Source organism: Artibeus jamaicensis, unplaced genomic scaffold (assembly GCF_021234435.1).
Source record: "Artibeus jamaicensis isolate MK-2021 breed Jamaican fruit bat unplaced genomic scaffold, CSHL_Jam_final contig_525, whole genome shotgun sequence".
NCBI classification, from domain to species: domain Eukaryota; kingdom Metazoa; phylum Chordata; class Mammalia; order Chiroptera; family Phyllostomidae; genus Artibeus; species Artibeus jamaicensis.
Window position 1 is genome coordinate 14680070 of NW_026521874.1, and position 16094 is coordinate 14696163.

General features: G+C 41.6%; 1 protein-coding gene across 2 annotated transcripts in view; it reads right to left on the reverse strand.

Annotated features, from left to right (window-relative positions):
* The window catches only part of PITPNB (phosphatidylinositol transfer protein beta), a 69988-nt gene that overhangs the window by 8909 nt on the left and 44985 nt on the right, over positions 1 to 16094 (reverse strand). For both annotated transcript variants that reach the window (XM_037153359.2, XM_037153361.2), the window contains exon 8: positions 13267 to 13344. In XM_037153359.2, coding sequence (XP_037009254.1) covers positions 13267 to 13344 — 78 coding nt within the window. The remainder of the gene's footprint in view (positions 1 to 13266; positions 13345 to 16094) is intronic.

Below are 16094 nucleotides of genomic sequence, written 5' to 3' on the forward strand. Positions count from 1 at the left end.
GTCATTATCGCCCCACCACCATGAACGTGGTGAGGCACAATACAAAATGATGAAGAAGCTAGTTGTCTTCTGTGCCTTCAAAGACTGGCAAGTGGCGAGGCCCTGTTTTACTTATTAACTGAGCTGTGTGTACGCTGTGCTTAGCTGCTACAACTCGAGGGCATAATACATAATAGTTCTTTCGTTCCCTTATTCTCTCATAGTTATATTTACTACTTTGTATTTGCAACCAAAAAAAAAATTAAATAGACCTTCCCCAAAGAGGAGAGAGTCACGTGCAACACTATGGGGACCTTTTAAATAAAAACTAAATTATTGAGTAAAAAAACGAAGCGGCCTTTTACAAGGGTTCTCCTCTTCTCTGCCATTGCTCGCAGCTTCACACAGCATTCAAGACACTACGATGCCTGCGTCAGTCACACTGTGTGCCACTGTCACTTCCAACTCACTCACAAATCTCACTTTCACAAGTTCGTGTGAACAAATATTCTCTTTCCATTTAGCCACATATACATAAATTCAAAAAACGATGAATTTCTAGCTCTTACTCTAAAACGCTAAGATTATTCTTCATTTGTCCATCCAATCATAGCCCCAGACCACATTTCCCCCCAAACTCTCACTAATGTTCCAGTTTCAAGTGAATTTTAAGGATAAGACATATGAAAAAATTCTACTTTGGTATTATTCATAGAACTCAATATCCTATAGAATTCCAAATGACTGATCAACTTTTCTCAGAAAATCTCTTTTGTAGTAACAATTCATCTTCTGAACAATGATCCGGTAACATGGGTTAAATCAATGGGGCATTACCACGAGCTCTTAAGATTATCACATACAACAAACCATCCTTTTCCAGGTGAGTCTAATGTCAACAGAAGAACTTGGCTGGCTTAGTTCTACTTTTGCACGATTTCCCTCCCATAAAACAGTGCACCACGATAAAATTCAGCACTGGAGCACAAACACATACCCCCCCTCCCTTACTTAATGAACAAGCTGAATTCGCTAAGTATTAAGTGGGTGCCATTTACAACCCAGCCTGTCCTGGGTGTTGCCAGAGGACACGAAAGTAGCTGGCAGAGAGGAGAGTAATTATGTGTGTAAGTAATGATAAAAACCGCTACTCTCGGTGCCCACAATCTCTCAGAAGGGACACCTTTCTGTGGTGGCTGCTGTGGCCCTGGGCAAAACACACATTTGCAACTGCCCCCCCACCCCGACCTGCACGCCCCATGAATTTAAGCTGGACTGCAGTGTGTGGAAGTAGTCAACCAACCTTTCATAGGACATAAGTCTGAGTGCCTCAGACTTACTGAAATAATGACAAAACTGCTCTTTCAGAGACCTTTTTTCCATAAGCAATGAGCCAGTCCTAAGGTACTCTCCAATGAGTGTCACTGAAGACCTTCATAACTGTGAAGACCTACAGTGTACGGACCTACCATTTGGGTGTACGAAGAATACAGCTCTTAAAATTGTGAGCCGCAGCTGCCCAAGAGTTCCCATTACACACAGTGACTTCCTACGTATGGTGGGAAGGATCCTTCACCTCTTCGGCCTCACCTCTGTCAGAAAAGGAAAGGCTGGGCTCTAGCAGTGCTTTCCACCCTCCACTCCCGTGACACTAAAAGCAGGGGTGAGGGAACTTAACTCCTCCTCAAGAGTCAGGGTCAGCCCAGGGCTGTGGGTGGTTAATGCACATGGCCTTGACATCTAACGCTTTGTCTTAAAACTTTCCATAACTTTGCATTTTCCCCCCATAGTATTCCTGGGCTTAACAAAGTATCCCCCTGCCCACGCAGGCTGAATTTCCCCGTGGCTGGGAACCTCTGCCGCACCACTCAGATACCCCTGGAGCGGGACCTCAGGTACCCTCCAGGTGGAACATTCCAAGCTCCCACTAATTGTGGGCCACTGGTAACTTCGTTCTGTAACCCCGAATCATTAGACATGTGTGCTAAATGAAAACCCTGAGTGTTTCGAGTGAACACCGACTCTTCAGAAGTCTCCCACCATTTTATAAAAGCAGCAGGATGGAGCATGGTTCCAATTAAAGGGTGAGCTAAATTTAATATAAACATGCCTATACCAAACCGGGGCTCCGAGAACAGAGCAGACACGTGATCTCAACAATTACCTACATTGTTTCTCACATTCTTTCTAGTGTCTCTGGCAGGCTGCTCAAATCAATTACAGTAATACTGGTAATTTATGAAGTAATAATGGCCTATACAATTTAGTTTAAAAACTGTAAGTGATAGGACAAAAAAGAACCAGTTCTCTATCTTCCCCAGATCTAAAATGTACAGTCAGTCTCAATCTGCTTTTTCTGTTTTCCATCTAACAATTATTCAGAAGAAAAAGCTCTGGGAAGACTATGTAAACCAATTAATAACGAAGAGCCTGCTGCCTTTGTTTCCTGGACTCATTCCCCACGGCATGAACACCTCACACAGTGCGAGGAACGGGAGGTGACTCTCCGACAGCCCTCGGGGAAAACCGGGGGCACAGAAGCCGTGCACTTGCCCTCAATAATCATTACTAGTATTAATATGTGATGGCTGAGGTCTCATCCAATCCCAAAAATGACTTGTGCAATTCACCTCTTAGTTTGAGCTGTGGTCTTAACACAAGTGATTAAATTAAAGAAACAACTTTAAAATGTCTCCATACTTATAATGAGGAAACGAAAAATACTAAAACTTCCTAGATGCAATAAATAAAGGCTAAAAGAATCCTTTGGAGGCTGTCTTTTCTGGGGGTGCAATCTAATACTGTGTAATTCAAGGCTCAAAGCTGTTCATAGCCTATGCATACCATATACCCTTTAACCTGGTAATTCTACTTTGGGAAACATGTTCCCATTCATCAGGTAAGAAAACAAAAACACTGCAGATATATTTATAATAGCAAAAACCTGGACTTTAAAACTGGATACCTACTGAAGGAGTAGTGAAATACCTCATAGGCCTTCCAAACAATGGCCTATTTAAACAGCCATGAAAACCCATCTTTTAAAAAAATGATTAACAATGTGGGGGGAAAAAAGCTTAATATGAATATAAATAGGTACCTATGACACAAACATTTGTAACAAATAAACTATATGAATCGGTAAATATAACAGTAATTATATAATGTGCCTGTAATTGATTTTATTCTCTCCTGTGAATAATTCTTTATTTTCAAAACAATATACAAATTATCATTTTATTAAAAAACTAATATGCATAAAAAGTAAACTAAAAATTTCTCAAGATTTATTTTTCCCTAAATTATCTGGGTGCTATTTCAAATCTTTATTCTTCTTTGACTATAAAAAATCTAAATATTTTCCTGCCTTTCTTCTTTTTGATGTCCAACAAATCAAAGCTAAACAAAATCAAACTGAAAGCTGAACTAATATCTTTAACATAGAGCTTTGGTTCAGTCCGTACTCAACTTTTTCTGATCTTTAACTTCTAAAGCAAAAACAAGGTATCTGTACGGAGGAAAATAGAATTAACCTTAAAAATTATCAGAAATATTGTGAAAAATGCGTAACTTTTACTAAAATGTGAAAAATTGCAATGGAACAAATATTTGGGGCACCTCCCCACCCCATTTCAAGCCATGTTCTAGGATCTGCAGAACCCGAAGGAGTTCCAGGTCCCTCCCAGGCCTCAGGAGGCTCAACTGCCTAGGCAAGGCAAAGCCTTTTTTTTTTGACCTTAAACAATACAAATGTTTTCTGATTCTCTTCCCTTCATCAGCTGAAAAAAAAAACGAGAAAGCAAAGAAAGCAGATCACTCACACATAATTCCCATCCAGCCCAAACCTAACACTTCCTGACCTACTCGAAACAGGATTTACAGCCCTAATCTGTGAGTACATAGAATGACTTTGCAGATAAATAAGATTTATATAGATTAATGCGTAAAAATTTAAAAGAATTGAAAATAAAAGGTAAAATATGCCTGGTTCACAAAATACAGGATCAGAAGTCTTATAAAATGAAAACTGTGGGCTAACAGAAGGACCCCAAATTATGACTCATCTCTACATAATTTATATTTCATCTGTCAACACTGCTAGCACTAGCTAGTTGTGAAATGTTTCTTAAATTTTATTTAAATACTTTGTGTATTCACCGAATTCCTTGCATTTCACGATTTTTACCATAAATGAAGCCCCCAAACTCAAATCATGTTTTCAATTTAAGGACGTATATTAGGTTACTCTGAGGTATGTGGATGAGGCCTACGGGGCAGTAATGTATACGAAAGCCACACAACGTAACTAAACAAAACCCAGCATGTTTAACTGGAATGGTGCGCAATCAGCCTGTGTTATCCATATGGACTAGTTTCTTGTATCTATGACAAATATATTCAAACATAAGAGAATTAAAAAAAAACAAAAACAAAGCCACAACTGAAGGCATTCTGAAAACTCATTTTCTAAAAATACAGTTCTCACACAGTCTTGTGCTATTGGGTTGGCCAAAAAAGCCCATATAGCTTTTTTTCTGTAAAATAAAAGACACATTTCTTATTTTCACCAATAACTTTATTGATCTGAGTATTTTTTGTATGTCAGGTATCTCCCTCATGGTAGAACACTGATGTTCTCAATGTCTCGATTTGATCCCTGTCACCTTCAGCTGGTCCACCCAACCATGGAGCATCATACAGAGAGAAACCTCCAGCACGAACCTTCACAGACCACTTTTGCCACGTTCAATTGCTCACAGCACTTTCTCTACACACAGCACAAATATTTTTTTTGCATTTCAGTTGCTTTTTTCCCTTCTTGAAATAATAAAGTATAATGTGCAGACAATGTTGTATATTTTCTTCCATCTCCAGTATTAATTTTGATAAATTTTTATTTAAATGCACACTGATATGGCAGCTGTCACAATTAATCTAACAATGGTTTCGAATGAGGTTAAAGACAACTAAGTGTGGACTTCCAGCCAAGATAAAGGCATAGGTAGACACACTGCGCTTCCTTGCACAACCAAAATTAAGGAAAACAAAAATTTAGAAACAAAAAAACAACCAGAACTGACAGAAAATTGAACTGTACAGAAGTCTGACAACCATTCACCCAGGCCAGTCAGAGGGGTGGGGAGGGGTCACTGCGGGAAAAAGTGGTGGCTGGTGGACCCGGGTGCTTAGGCGGGCGTCTGGCAGACCCTGGGAACAGGGTGGCAACGAGCAAACCCAGTGAAGCGTGCAAGGCAGCTGGCTGACTGCAGTCACACATTCCTGCGCAGTAAACCAGGCAAAAATGGGTAGCAAGACAGACCAGGCAACCCAGGGCCCCCGCGCCCACCGGGAAAGAAAGCCTAAAAGCACCGACTGAAAACACTTGTGAGGGCTGAGGTGCTGGGAGAGACACCCAGCCTCACAGGAGAGTTCGTTGGAGAGACCCCCAGGGTCCTAGAATGCACACAAGCCCACCCACCCAGGAATCAGTACCAGAAAGGCCCAGTTTGCTTGTGGGAAGCAGCAGAAGGGACTGAAATCCAAGAGAGAACAAAGCAAGTGCCATTGCCCCTCTCTGACCCCACCTCCACATACAGCATCACAACCCAGTGACTGGGTTGCCCTGCCCTGGTGAACACCTAAGGCTCTGCCCCTCATATGTAACAGGTGTGGCCAGACCAAAAAATTATGGCTTGAACGGAAGAACAAATCAAAGCCCCAGAGCCAATACATCTAAGCAACCAAGAAATAGCCAACCTATCAGATGCACAGTTCAAACCACTGGTGATCAGGATGCTCACAAAACTGGTTGACTTTGGTCACAAATTAGATGAAAAGATGAAGGCTACACTGAATGAAATGAAGGAAAATGTAGGGAACCAATAGTGATGGGAAGAAAACTGGGACTCAAATCAATGGAGTGGACCAGAAGGAAGAAAGAACAACCAAACAGAAAAGAATGAAAAAACAAGAATTCAAAAAAATGAGGACAAGCTTAGGAACCTCCAGGACATCTTTAAACATTCCAACATCCAAATTATAGGGGTACCAGAAGGGGAAGAGGAACAGCAACCAGTAGAAAATTTATCTGAACAAATAATAAAGGAGAACTTCCCCAACCTGGCAAAGGAAATAGACTTCCAAGAAGTCCAGGAAGCTCAGAGAGTCCCAAAGAAGGTGGACCCAAGGAGGAACACACCAAGGCACATAATCATTACATTAGCCAAGATTAAAATGAAGGAGAGAATTCTAGAAGCAGCAAGAGATAAGGGGACAGTCACCTACAAAAGTGTGCCCAACACACTGTCAGCGGATTTCTCAAAAGAGACCTTACAGGCAAGAAAGACCTGGAAAGAAGTATTCCAAGTCATGAAAGGCAAGGACCTACATCCAAGATTGCTCTATCCACCAAAGCTTTCAGTTAGAATGTAAGGGCAGATAAAGTGCTTCTCAGATAAGGTCAAGTTAAAGAAGTTCATCATCACCAAGCCCCTATTATATGAAATGTTAAAGGGACTTATTTAAGAAAAAGAAGATAAAAAAATATGAACAATAAAAAGACAGCAAATTCACAGTTATTAACAACCACACTAAAACAAAAGCAAACTAAGCAAACAACTAGAACAGGAACAGAACCACAAAAATGGGTATCACATGGAGGGTTAGCAACAGGGGAGTTGGAGGAGGAGAAGGTACAGAAAATAAGTAGTGCTAAACGATAGGTAGAAAATAAACAGGGGGGAGGGCAAGAATAGTATGGGAAATGTATAAGGTAAAGAACTTGTGACACATGGACATGAACTAAAGGGGAGGAATGTGGCTGGGAGGGGGTGTGCAGGGGGGAGCGGAATGAAGGGGAGGAAATGGGACAGCTGTAATAGCATAATGAATAAAATATATTAAAAAAAAGACAACTAAGCACTACTAGAGCCATCTTATGGGAAAAAACAAACTTTTGGGCCAACCCTATACATGTCAACTCTCCATACATCTTTTCCCATTTAAAATGTATTGGGATGAAGATAGAATAGGTATATGCTACATTCAACCGAAAGTAATACTTTGCAAGGACACAGACATTTCTAAAAGACTCACACTCCCTTCGTATTTTAATTTTTCACTTTAAGGCAGTCTGAATGCTCAATTTCAGCTGTTGATTTTGCAATGTAAGTTTCCAACCCAGATTTCACCAAGCAGGTTAAAAATAAACGCGCTGCTGGGGCTGTTGCCAGTGCACGCACCAGTAAATACCAACACGAGACTGCAGGATGTATGTGGGGTATGTGTGCTGTAATTTCAAGCAAAACCCGACCCCCAACTCACAGCCATTCCCTCATCTCTGTTTAGATTTTGGTAGTCATTTTGATAGATCTACATTGGACATAGATTCTTTGTAAGTACAGGGCAAGTCCGACACTCGAACTCATTCATTCACTCATTTGTTTTGAGAGAGACAGAAAGGGAAACGGAGGGAGAGCGAAAGAAATGCTTTCGTCTGTTGTTCCACTTACTCACGCATTCACTGGTTGATTCTCCTACGTGCCCTGACTGGGGATTGAGCCCACGACCTTGACATACTGGGATGACACTCTAACCAAAAACCCTTGATTTTTATTTGGTATAAGACAGTTAACTGGCATCCAGCAAATACTTTCTCGGTGTCAACTACAAGCAAACAGCTGTGCCAACAAGCAAGCTAAGTCAGACAGAGCCTATGGCTGAAAACTCAGTGAGTAATGTGGGAGGAACACAGGGGCAGGGAGGGGGAACAGAGTGAAATGGGAACCCCGACCCTGACCCCAGACACCCAAGTGCTGTGAGGTCATCAGCGAAGGCCTCCAGTAGGGTTCAGAGGTGGGAGATCCCTATCTGTTTGGGCAACTGGGAAATGTTAAATGGAAGACGTAAATGTGAGCAAATGTGAGATAAAGTTCAAAAGATTAAACTAACTGTAGGTTAAACTAATTTCACAAAAATAAGCAAAACAAAATTAAAACAGGAAAGCTTACTGCTTGTGAGAAGACAATCAGTCACATTTTCCATGTCTTCAAACTTGGCATTTTTGTAGCTCACACCCATTTCACTAATAAGAACTATGACGTGTGTGTGCTTCACGCTTGAGTCCATGACTCTAGGAGTGACAATATACAAGTGAAACCACAAGTTCACCTTCAAATGAAACTCATGAAGAAAACTCTATGTCCCTGATAGTGTCAGGAAGAAAGTCGGCAAGAAGCCCAGCCTGCCAAAATACACCTCGGACCTGAGTAAGACACCTCATTTCTTCAGGCCCGAGTCCTTTAGTTCCGCCTGAAAACACAGGCATTCAGTTGCCAAGATAAGTCCAGAATTAATGACGTATTGCTCTCGGGGCAACTCAGCCTCCTGAAGACATGCAACGGCTTTTTTGGTAGCCTCTGCAGGAGTTGCATAATTTACACTGTGTTAAATACCTATTTTTTAAAAACTGAATTAAAAACCTAGTTGTCGAACCGGATACTCAAAAATAATCAGCCGTGTTTTAAGATCTGCTTTATTATATATAATTCACAATGTGGTCTAATCAGAAACTAATTATTAAGTCTCATTATACCACCCACTATGGCTTTCAGATGTAGATTACAGGGAGGGAACAGCTTTTAAAATGCCTTCACATCCTTCCTGGGACTGGCAGCCACGGCCACAGGGAGACACACGGAACACCCTCGGTCCTTCTCCCTGGGTGGCTATCAGTTAAGGGCAGTCAGTGCCCATTAGCCTCCTGAAGACTCTCTGGGCCACTTTCCAGCCGGTCCTCTTTCAAAGAGATTTCCCCATCTAGGTTTCGACTCTTCCCTCGCCCCCCACTTTTATTCTACCAACTGCCAGGAGGGGAAGAAGTCCTGACAGTGCGGCAGGAAACACACCGGCATCCCTGCAATCCACACACACGGCTGCCTTTCACTGGCTTGGAGGGTCCAGAACGGCTCTTCTGGCAATTCTGAAATGTTTCTGAAGTGTGACTGAGCAGGTAAGCAGTGTGACAAACCATTTTGAAAAGCTAAACTCTAACTGCCAGAGCTTCTGCTGACTAACTGATGTAGAAGACAACTGGGGCATGCCTTTATAATCAGAAACGGCATACGACTGTTAGTATGGAAAGTAATACAATTAACAGTAATACAGGAATAAACTGTTATATGCACTCAGAACTGTAAACCTACTATTGCCCCACCATGTGTAAGATAATATAAAAGTCACCACAAGGTCTGGATCAACTTTTTCACTTGACCTGACCCCTTGCGCCCCAAGGTTCAGACACTGGCTGAGTCTTCTGAGACATGTCAAGCACTGGAAGGGCCAGATGCTCTGGCAAAGCCTCTTACAGGCCTAATTTTTAACTATCATACATAGGTAGACACAAAAGCTTAAGTCTTTGGAGGCATCTGGATTAAATGAAGAAGGAATTCGGCCTTGCCATAGGATAAAAATGACATCACAATTTTCAAAGGTGGTGTTTCAATTTGTTAAAACGACAACTCACCAGATGAGAGGAAGCAAACTGGAAAACTAAAGGAATCCACATAAAAACTGTTTTTCATGGACCATTAGAATAGGTAGTCACACCAATGCCACAACACACACAAAGCCCCCCAAACACAAACAAACCAAAACACGTACACACACACACACACACACACACACACACGCATGTGCAGTGTTACTGAGAAGCAAGACATTTACATACACAGAAACACAGTTCTGCCAGAAGCAAAATCTTCCTCAGGTGTAAGTCGCTCTCCCTATTTACTGTGCACAGAGTCACTTAGTCACCTGTAGAACACAAGTAACGAAATATATTCATGTGATCAGCTTTTTCAAATTCTTTTTATCAGAAGGAAAACGAGTACACAACTAAGGCCTGCATCTCTGTGACTGCAGTTTCTAAAAAATTAGAAGGATGCGTCATACCTCAGGCTAACAAACAGGTCTGTATCCTTACACCACGTGCACAATATGAACACACCCCTGGCAACCCACGGTCCCCTGCTACTGAAGACTTTCTAAACTGTGTGGCCTCTGCTTTAGGGCCAGCCCAAATCAAGCACTCACTGAACACACGTAACACAGGAGTATCCAACAACGCCCAGAGACCAGAACCAGGGAACCCCTAGATACTCGTCAGAGAAAAGGAGTAAGCGTGTCGTAAATAGGGTATGACAGATACTGATCTCATCAGCACCAGGAGATGATGAAAGGTGTTCGCGCTGACAGTGTAAGAGCTACCATGTACTGTGTGCCTGCTCTCTGCTGGGAGTGTAGTGTTCATTCATTACTTCACTTAGTCCTCACACCAACCTTCTGAGGTCATTACTACTGTCATTCCCATTTTAGAGTTCTAAAGACAAAGGCTCAGAGTTTGGATTAAGTTATTTAAGTCACAGCTTGTGACAGACTCCTGATGGATTTTTAATGGATTTCCTTAACGCCACTGTCACCTGCAGATTCTCTGACCACTGGAAACATGACTTGCGTTAATTGGAGGTATCAAATTCTGGCAAATAGCACGATTACAGAGAACCGTATCATGACTGCCATGATATGACACAGCATAAAAGGTGCAGACTGGTGATCTGGAATCACCAGCTTACCCCAAGTCTGCTACGCACCTGTGCCTCGCACACCTCTGTGACTAACACCCGACCAGGTGCTACAGAAACGTCGGATGTCCCGCTGTACCTTCTGCAACTATCATCCGTGTTTCTCTAGCCAAGTTTCTCATCTATAAAACGAGCAATTGTATTTACCCCACAGGAAGGCTGTGAAGATTAAATATGACTTTGTACAGTGGCTGGCACCAGGGAAAAGTTTCTTTCCCCCTTTCCAGTCTGGTGCAGACAAGCAGTAAATACTGCAGTAATTCAGAAGGAAAACACCACTGCGGGATACGTAAGAAAAAGCGTCCAAGAGATCGTGAAGTTTGCACTTGGCTATGAATATATTTCACAATCTGTGCCAGGAAGGCGAGTTCTGCTGGGGGCCAGGGGAGCCCCCCAAAGTGGCCGTGAACTACCAGGCGGCACTCACACACACACACACACACACACACACACACATACACGTTCTTACACAGCCCTGGTCAGTGGGGCTACGATGAACCATCTTCTTCCTTTTTGCTTTAATTTCCATATATTTCTTCCCTACTCTTATATTTCAGAAGTACAGAAACCTCCTACTCTCATCCTTCCCAGTGCTACCTTCAATGCCATGATGAGTACATTTATCGACAAACAGGGCTCAGTGAACACGGACAAGATCAAATTAGTCGACAGGCTGCTATTTTTCTACGTTGTATTATCAGCTAGTCATCCTTCCTACTCTTTCTTTCCTTTGCAGGAGTAGACAGATGGTTTAATTAGTTTACCCTGATTACCCTAGTTATTTCTGATCATGGTAATTCACTGAAATTCAGTTAAGCAGTAACTCAATTTATAAGAGTAGCTACATCCACCATTCTCTGGCTAACTATCAATAGGCAAATGGGTAGAAGGGTCTCACTACCAGCCAGAACTCTCCTAGAGAAATAATAAACTATTGCTTAACACACACACACACACACACACACACACACACAATGGTGGGGGTGGGAGACGCCTATAGTGCATCCCGAAACAATGTAAAATTCACGTATTTCTAAAACTGAAACCTGTTCTAGAATTTTAAATCATCACTAATTGATAATAGGAGACTAATCAGTGTTAGTTAAAAGGTAAAAATCATAAATAAAGGAATCAAAATCAAACTCCAAGTTCCTAAAAGGCCGTAAACCATGTAAAAGTCATATTGTCAAACTGCTTCTGCTGTCTGTTATGAAAATTGGTGAGGAGTTCCCTGACTCCAAGCATAATAGCCCACCGTGTTATGTAGCATTGCCTTTGAAGTTTACACTTGAAAAACTGATCATCTGAAGAAAATTCAGTATTTAACCCACCTCCTGAGTCTCAACTGCATGTCCCTCACTCCCTGTGAAAGTAACGTCAGCCAGAGAGTTACTACTTATTGGAGCAAGACGGCCTTTCAGAAGGTATGTCAGCCTTAGAGGTTGCCACCTGTCTGCTGCGCCCCAGCACGGCACTCCCTTTCAGAAGGCCACTGTTAAACCTCTTAAAAGAAAGGCTTCTCCTGTGACTCAGAGCGAGTTCTAAAGTCCACAGCTAGACATCTGGGTGGGGGTAGGGGTTTTTTAGAAAGATCCATTATGGTAATTTTAGATCACGCACACTGAATTTGTTCCTTGATTTGTAAATGACATGTAGCACTCACTGGGTATTAAATTAAAAGTCTTCAGTCATGGCCATTAACCTGGGAGAACCTCGAACTCTACCCCCCAGAGAACAAAGGTGAAAATAAGATAATTATGAATCATTTTCTTATAGAAAAAAATCAGATTCGTTCTTCATTTTAATTGACATGCAAGACAGTCCACAAAACAGTCTGACGCCCATGAACAGCCGCGCTGTGGGCTACTTGGGCTGTTACGGTAATCCTCTGCCTGCGAGTGGCAACCAGATAGGGTCTGTCAATGACCTGGGACCAGCTTCAACGTAAAGAGACTCGTCATCAAGTAAAATTCTGTTGGGGAAAATCTGCTCTGGGCAGGTTTAAGTTTTATGCTCCTTTTCTCCTATCAAAATAGCTGTAATAACTCACCAGCAACACATTAAGCCTTCTGTATGGGTTTTCATTTAGTTTAGCCAATGTCTTTAAAATGCATTATATTTCTACAGTAATTTCAATGATTACCTTGACACTACTTTCTTACTTCCCTAAATAAAGTAAGGATGTGCTCTTTATTAGAAACTTCTTGCCATCAAAATTGTACTCCAGTGTTCTGCTATCCAAAATATAACTATTAAAAAGTCAGGAACATAAGCCTGGGTGAAGGGAGCGTGTTCAGTTTTTACTAAGACAAAATTTAGACTATAAACCTTCACTGAACATGGATTTTTGTACTGCTTCAAGTCTCAAAAGAGAACAGTCCAATCCCCACAGACTAAATCACTTATCTCTTTTAAAAGTTATCAGAACAGCATTACGCTGGAAGTGACAGTTTGGCTACCTGCTGTTTGTTGATGCAGCACAGACCTGCTGGCCAACTGCAACTGGCTGGAAGTCCTTATCGCAAATAAAACTGTTTGTGTGCCACTGCTATGTTTCACTTAAACGCCACTAGCTCTTCCAGGCTCAAGACCTGTCAACTACTCTGTTGCCAAGACTCTGCCCGTCAGAAAGGTCAGCATCCAGTACCTTCCAGTTGGGTCCCAAAGGGCCTCTCTTGGTCTTGACTGACTGGAATAGTGCTGGGTCTTCATCAGCTTTGTAGTCCTGCAAAGCAAAACAAAGTCAGAGGTAAAGGAAAGAAAAAAACAGAGAAAATTCTTTAACCTTGCCAGAACAGTGTTTTGCAGCTAGTAGGACACATGACAGAAACTTACTAGGCTTATTCTGATTTTGCATAAAATAAAAGCAGAACTTTTTATGCAAAAGTTTTATGCATGACTTAATGTCATGTAGAATGCTTCTATATGACATTAAGTTTTCACTTTGGTTCTCTGTTTTAAACTTTTACCTTAAGGCAAAACGACTATACAATAAAAAGTAGTGAGAGTCTTGACTAGCTGCCCACTGGTTACTGGATAGCTATCTCTAAGAACAAATCCTCTAACATTTTCCAACAGTTTCAGGATTTTGATATATGTATAATCACACTCAAGAAATAGAAGACGCCCATCCTGGTTTTGCCAGCCCCCACAGATGATAACACTGGATGCAGCTCCCCGCCATAGAGCAACTACTGCCACCAGGGACAGGGACCAGAACCACTGACTCCACAGCACTTCCCGCCTCTTCCACGGCCGGGTCTGTGCAGGTACGTCAACCAGGGAGCCACCTGCTCTGAACCCTTGTCCAGAGAGCCACGGGGTCCACGTACCTCAGCTTCCTCGTGGAAGAGGCAGCCTTTGTACTCACGGCAGAATTTCACTGAGAAAGGAGACAAGGGAGGAGTTTACAACTCCTTACGGGACCACCTCAGTTATACATCCAGTCACAGGGGAACCACCCTAAAATTCACGTTTTATGCAAGGTTTCCATCTCCCTTAAATACTCTTCCTGATAGAACCGGAAATGAGTGAAGTAAATCTTTTTAAACCTGTCTGCTTCACAAAAGTGCTGTTGTCTTCACACACACACATGCATGCGTGCACACACACAATGCACAGGAAGAAATAAAAAGTTCCCTCTGAAGAGCTACAGTTCAGGGTGAAATGAGTTGCCACAGTAACAACAGACAGAGATCAGCTGGTCAGTTGGAAATCCTACACAGAGGGAGCCTGGCCCTTCTCAGGCAGAATTTTGAGACCAGAGGCCCTTCACAGCACTCAGAGGGACCATACACTTCGGGGAAGTGCCCAGACAAGTCAATATTAAAAAAAATCATTGTTCCAGAGCAAAAGTTTTCCAACCTTTTTCATTTCATGACTCACGAAAATTGCTAAAATTCTGGAGCACACAAAAATTTCATTTTTTGCCAATCTGACAAAAACAAAAAAAGGTTAATTTTGATTCATTCATACCACTAGCACTGTTGACTGTTGTGATTTTTTTAATTTGACAATCTAAGGGAAAAGAGGTCAGTGTCCCTGACTAAATAGTCAGGTACTGCACGCTTTAAGAATTCTTGCACCCTGGTTGGAAATGGCTGTTCTACAGACAAGCACCGAGTATATGATCAAGTATAAAACAAATTTTCACAAATGAGTGAAAACATGTGGAGAAGCAGCCAATCAAGACTCAACAGCTACTCAGTAAATGCATATGACACATAAATAATCCCTAAAGAGAAAGTTACAAATAAAGTATGTGAGGAAGAAAAAAAATGTGAGGTTTGGGTGAAAAACAAAAACAGAACTTTAAAGATACGGGGTAAGTATATGACCTTGAACTAGAAGCCTCTGTAAAGGTTGTCTACGAAGCTATAAAAAGGCCCAACAATGGGCTAAAATTAGTACACATGTGAACTCAGCAGGCCACACAGGGTCTCTTTAAAACATGCAACTTGGCGCAGCCACAGGCATCAGCTCAGTCGGACTGTCCAGGCTCGGACAGGGAGGGTTACTTCGTGTATCCATCACGAAGTAATGGACCAATCAGCAGACAGTTCACTTGCTGTTAGCTGAAATTATTCTGAAACTCTGAAACTCTTATTCTTATTCTGAAACTCTTATTTCAACCACACCCTGAAATTAACAACTTCACTGCTGACAGAAAAGAATCCACTGCCCAGGGGTGGTCTCTCAAGACCTGGATTCACAGTGAGAAATTGGCCATCATGCTAAAAAAGAATCATGAAACTCCAAAAACATTTTCTTGTAGGTAAAAGGCTTAGAATTAAAGCCCAAAGAACAGCTCAGTTTTCTCCAAAGAAAAAGACAACATTTAATATGATTATTAAATAATCTCTTTTGATATCATCTCCCTCAATCAAGGTCTATTTATTCATCAGCCACCATGTAGAAGAAGGGAGTGCACAGGATGCTAAGACGTACTCTAAGGGGTAGGGAGAACCAACACCTGGTTCTTGCTTTTAGGAAGCCACAGTCCAGCCGAGAGAAAGACAGAGGCAAAGAAAGAAAAGGTACTTGGAGGCCCAGGGAGTACTCGTCAATTGCTAACAGAATGGAAAGAAGAATGAGTCAGGATTAAAACCAACCAATACCAGCCAAGGATATCTATTTTTAAAATGAGTTTTAACATTATGCTTCAAAGTAGGAAAATCTTATTGCTAAGTTGCATTGCATTAAAATTATTTACAATTACATCTTAATTATCTCTACAATGCCCAGAGGCCTGGCTAGTAGTTTTCATCCCATCTGAGGGAAAATACTTTTTTCTTTTTCACTAACTGGGTTGTAATACTTTTTTCACTCATTGTATGATGCTCACATTTTTTGGGGGGGGATTCGAAATCTAAAATGTTATAGAGCCTCATATGAGTTAAACAGTAAATACCGCATTTCCTCAATCTAAGAAAGGATGCTTCATTATTTTATATACCATTAAGAAGGAAAACATTT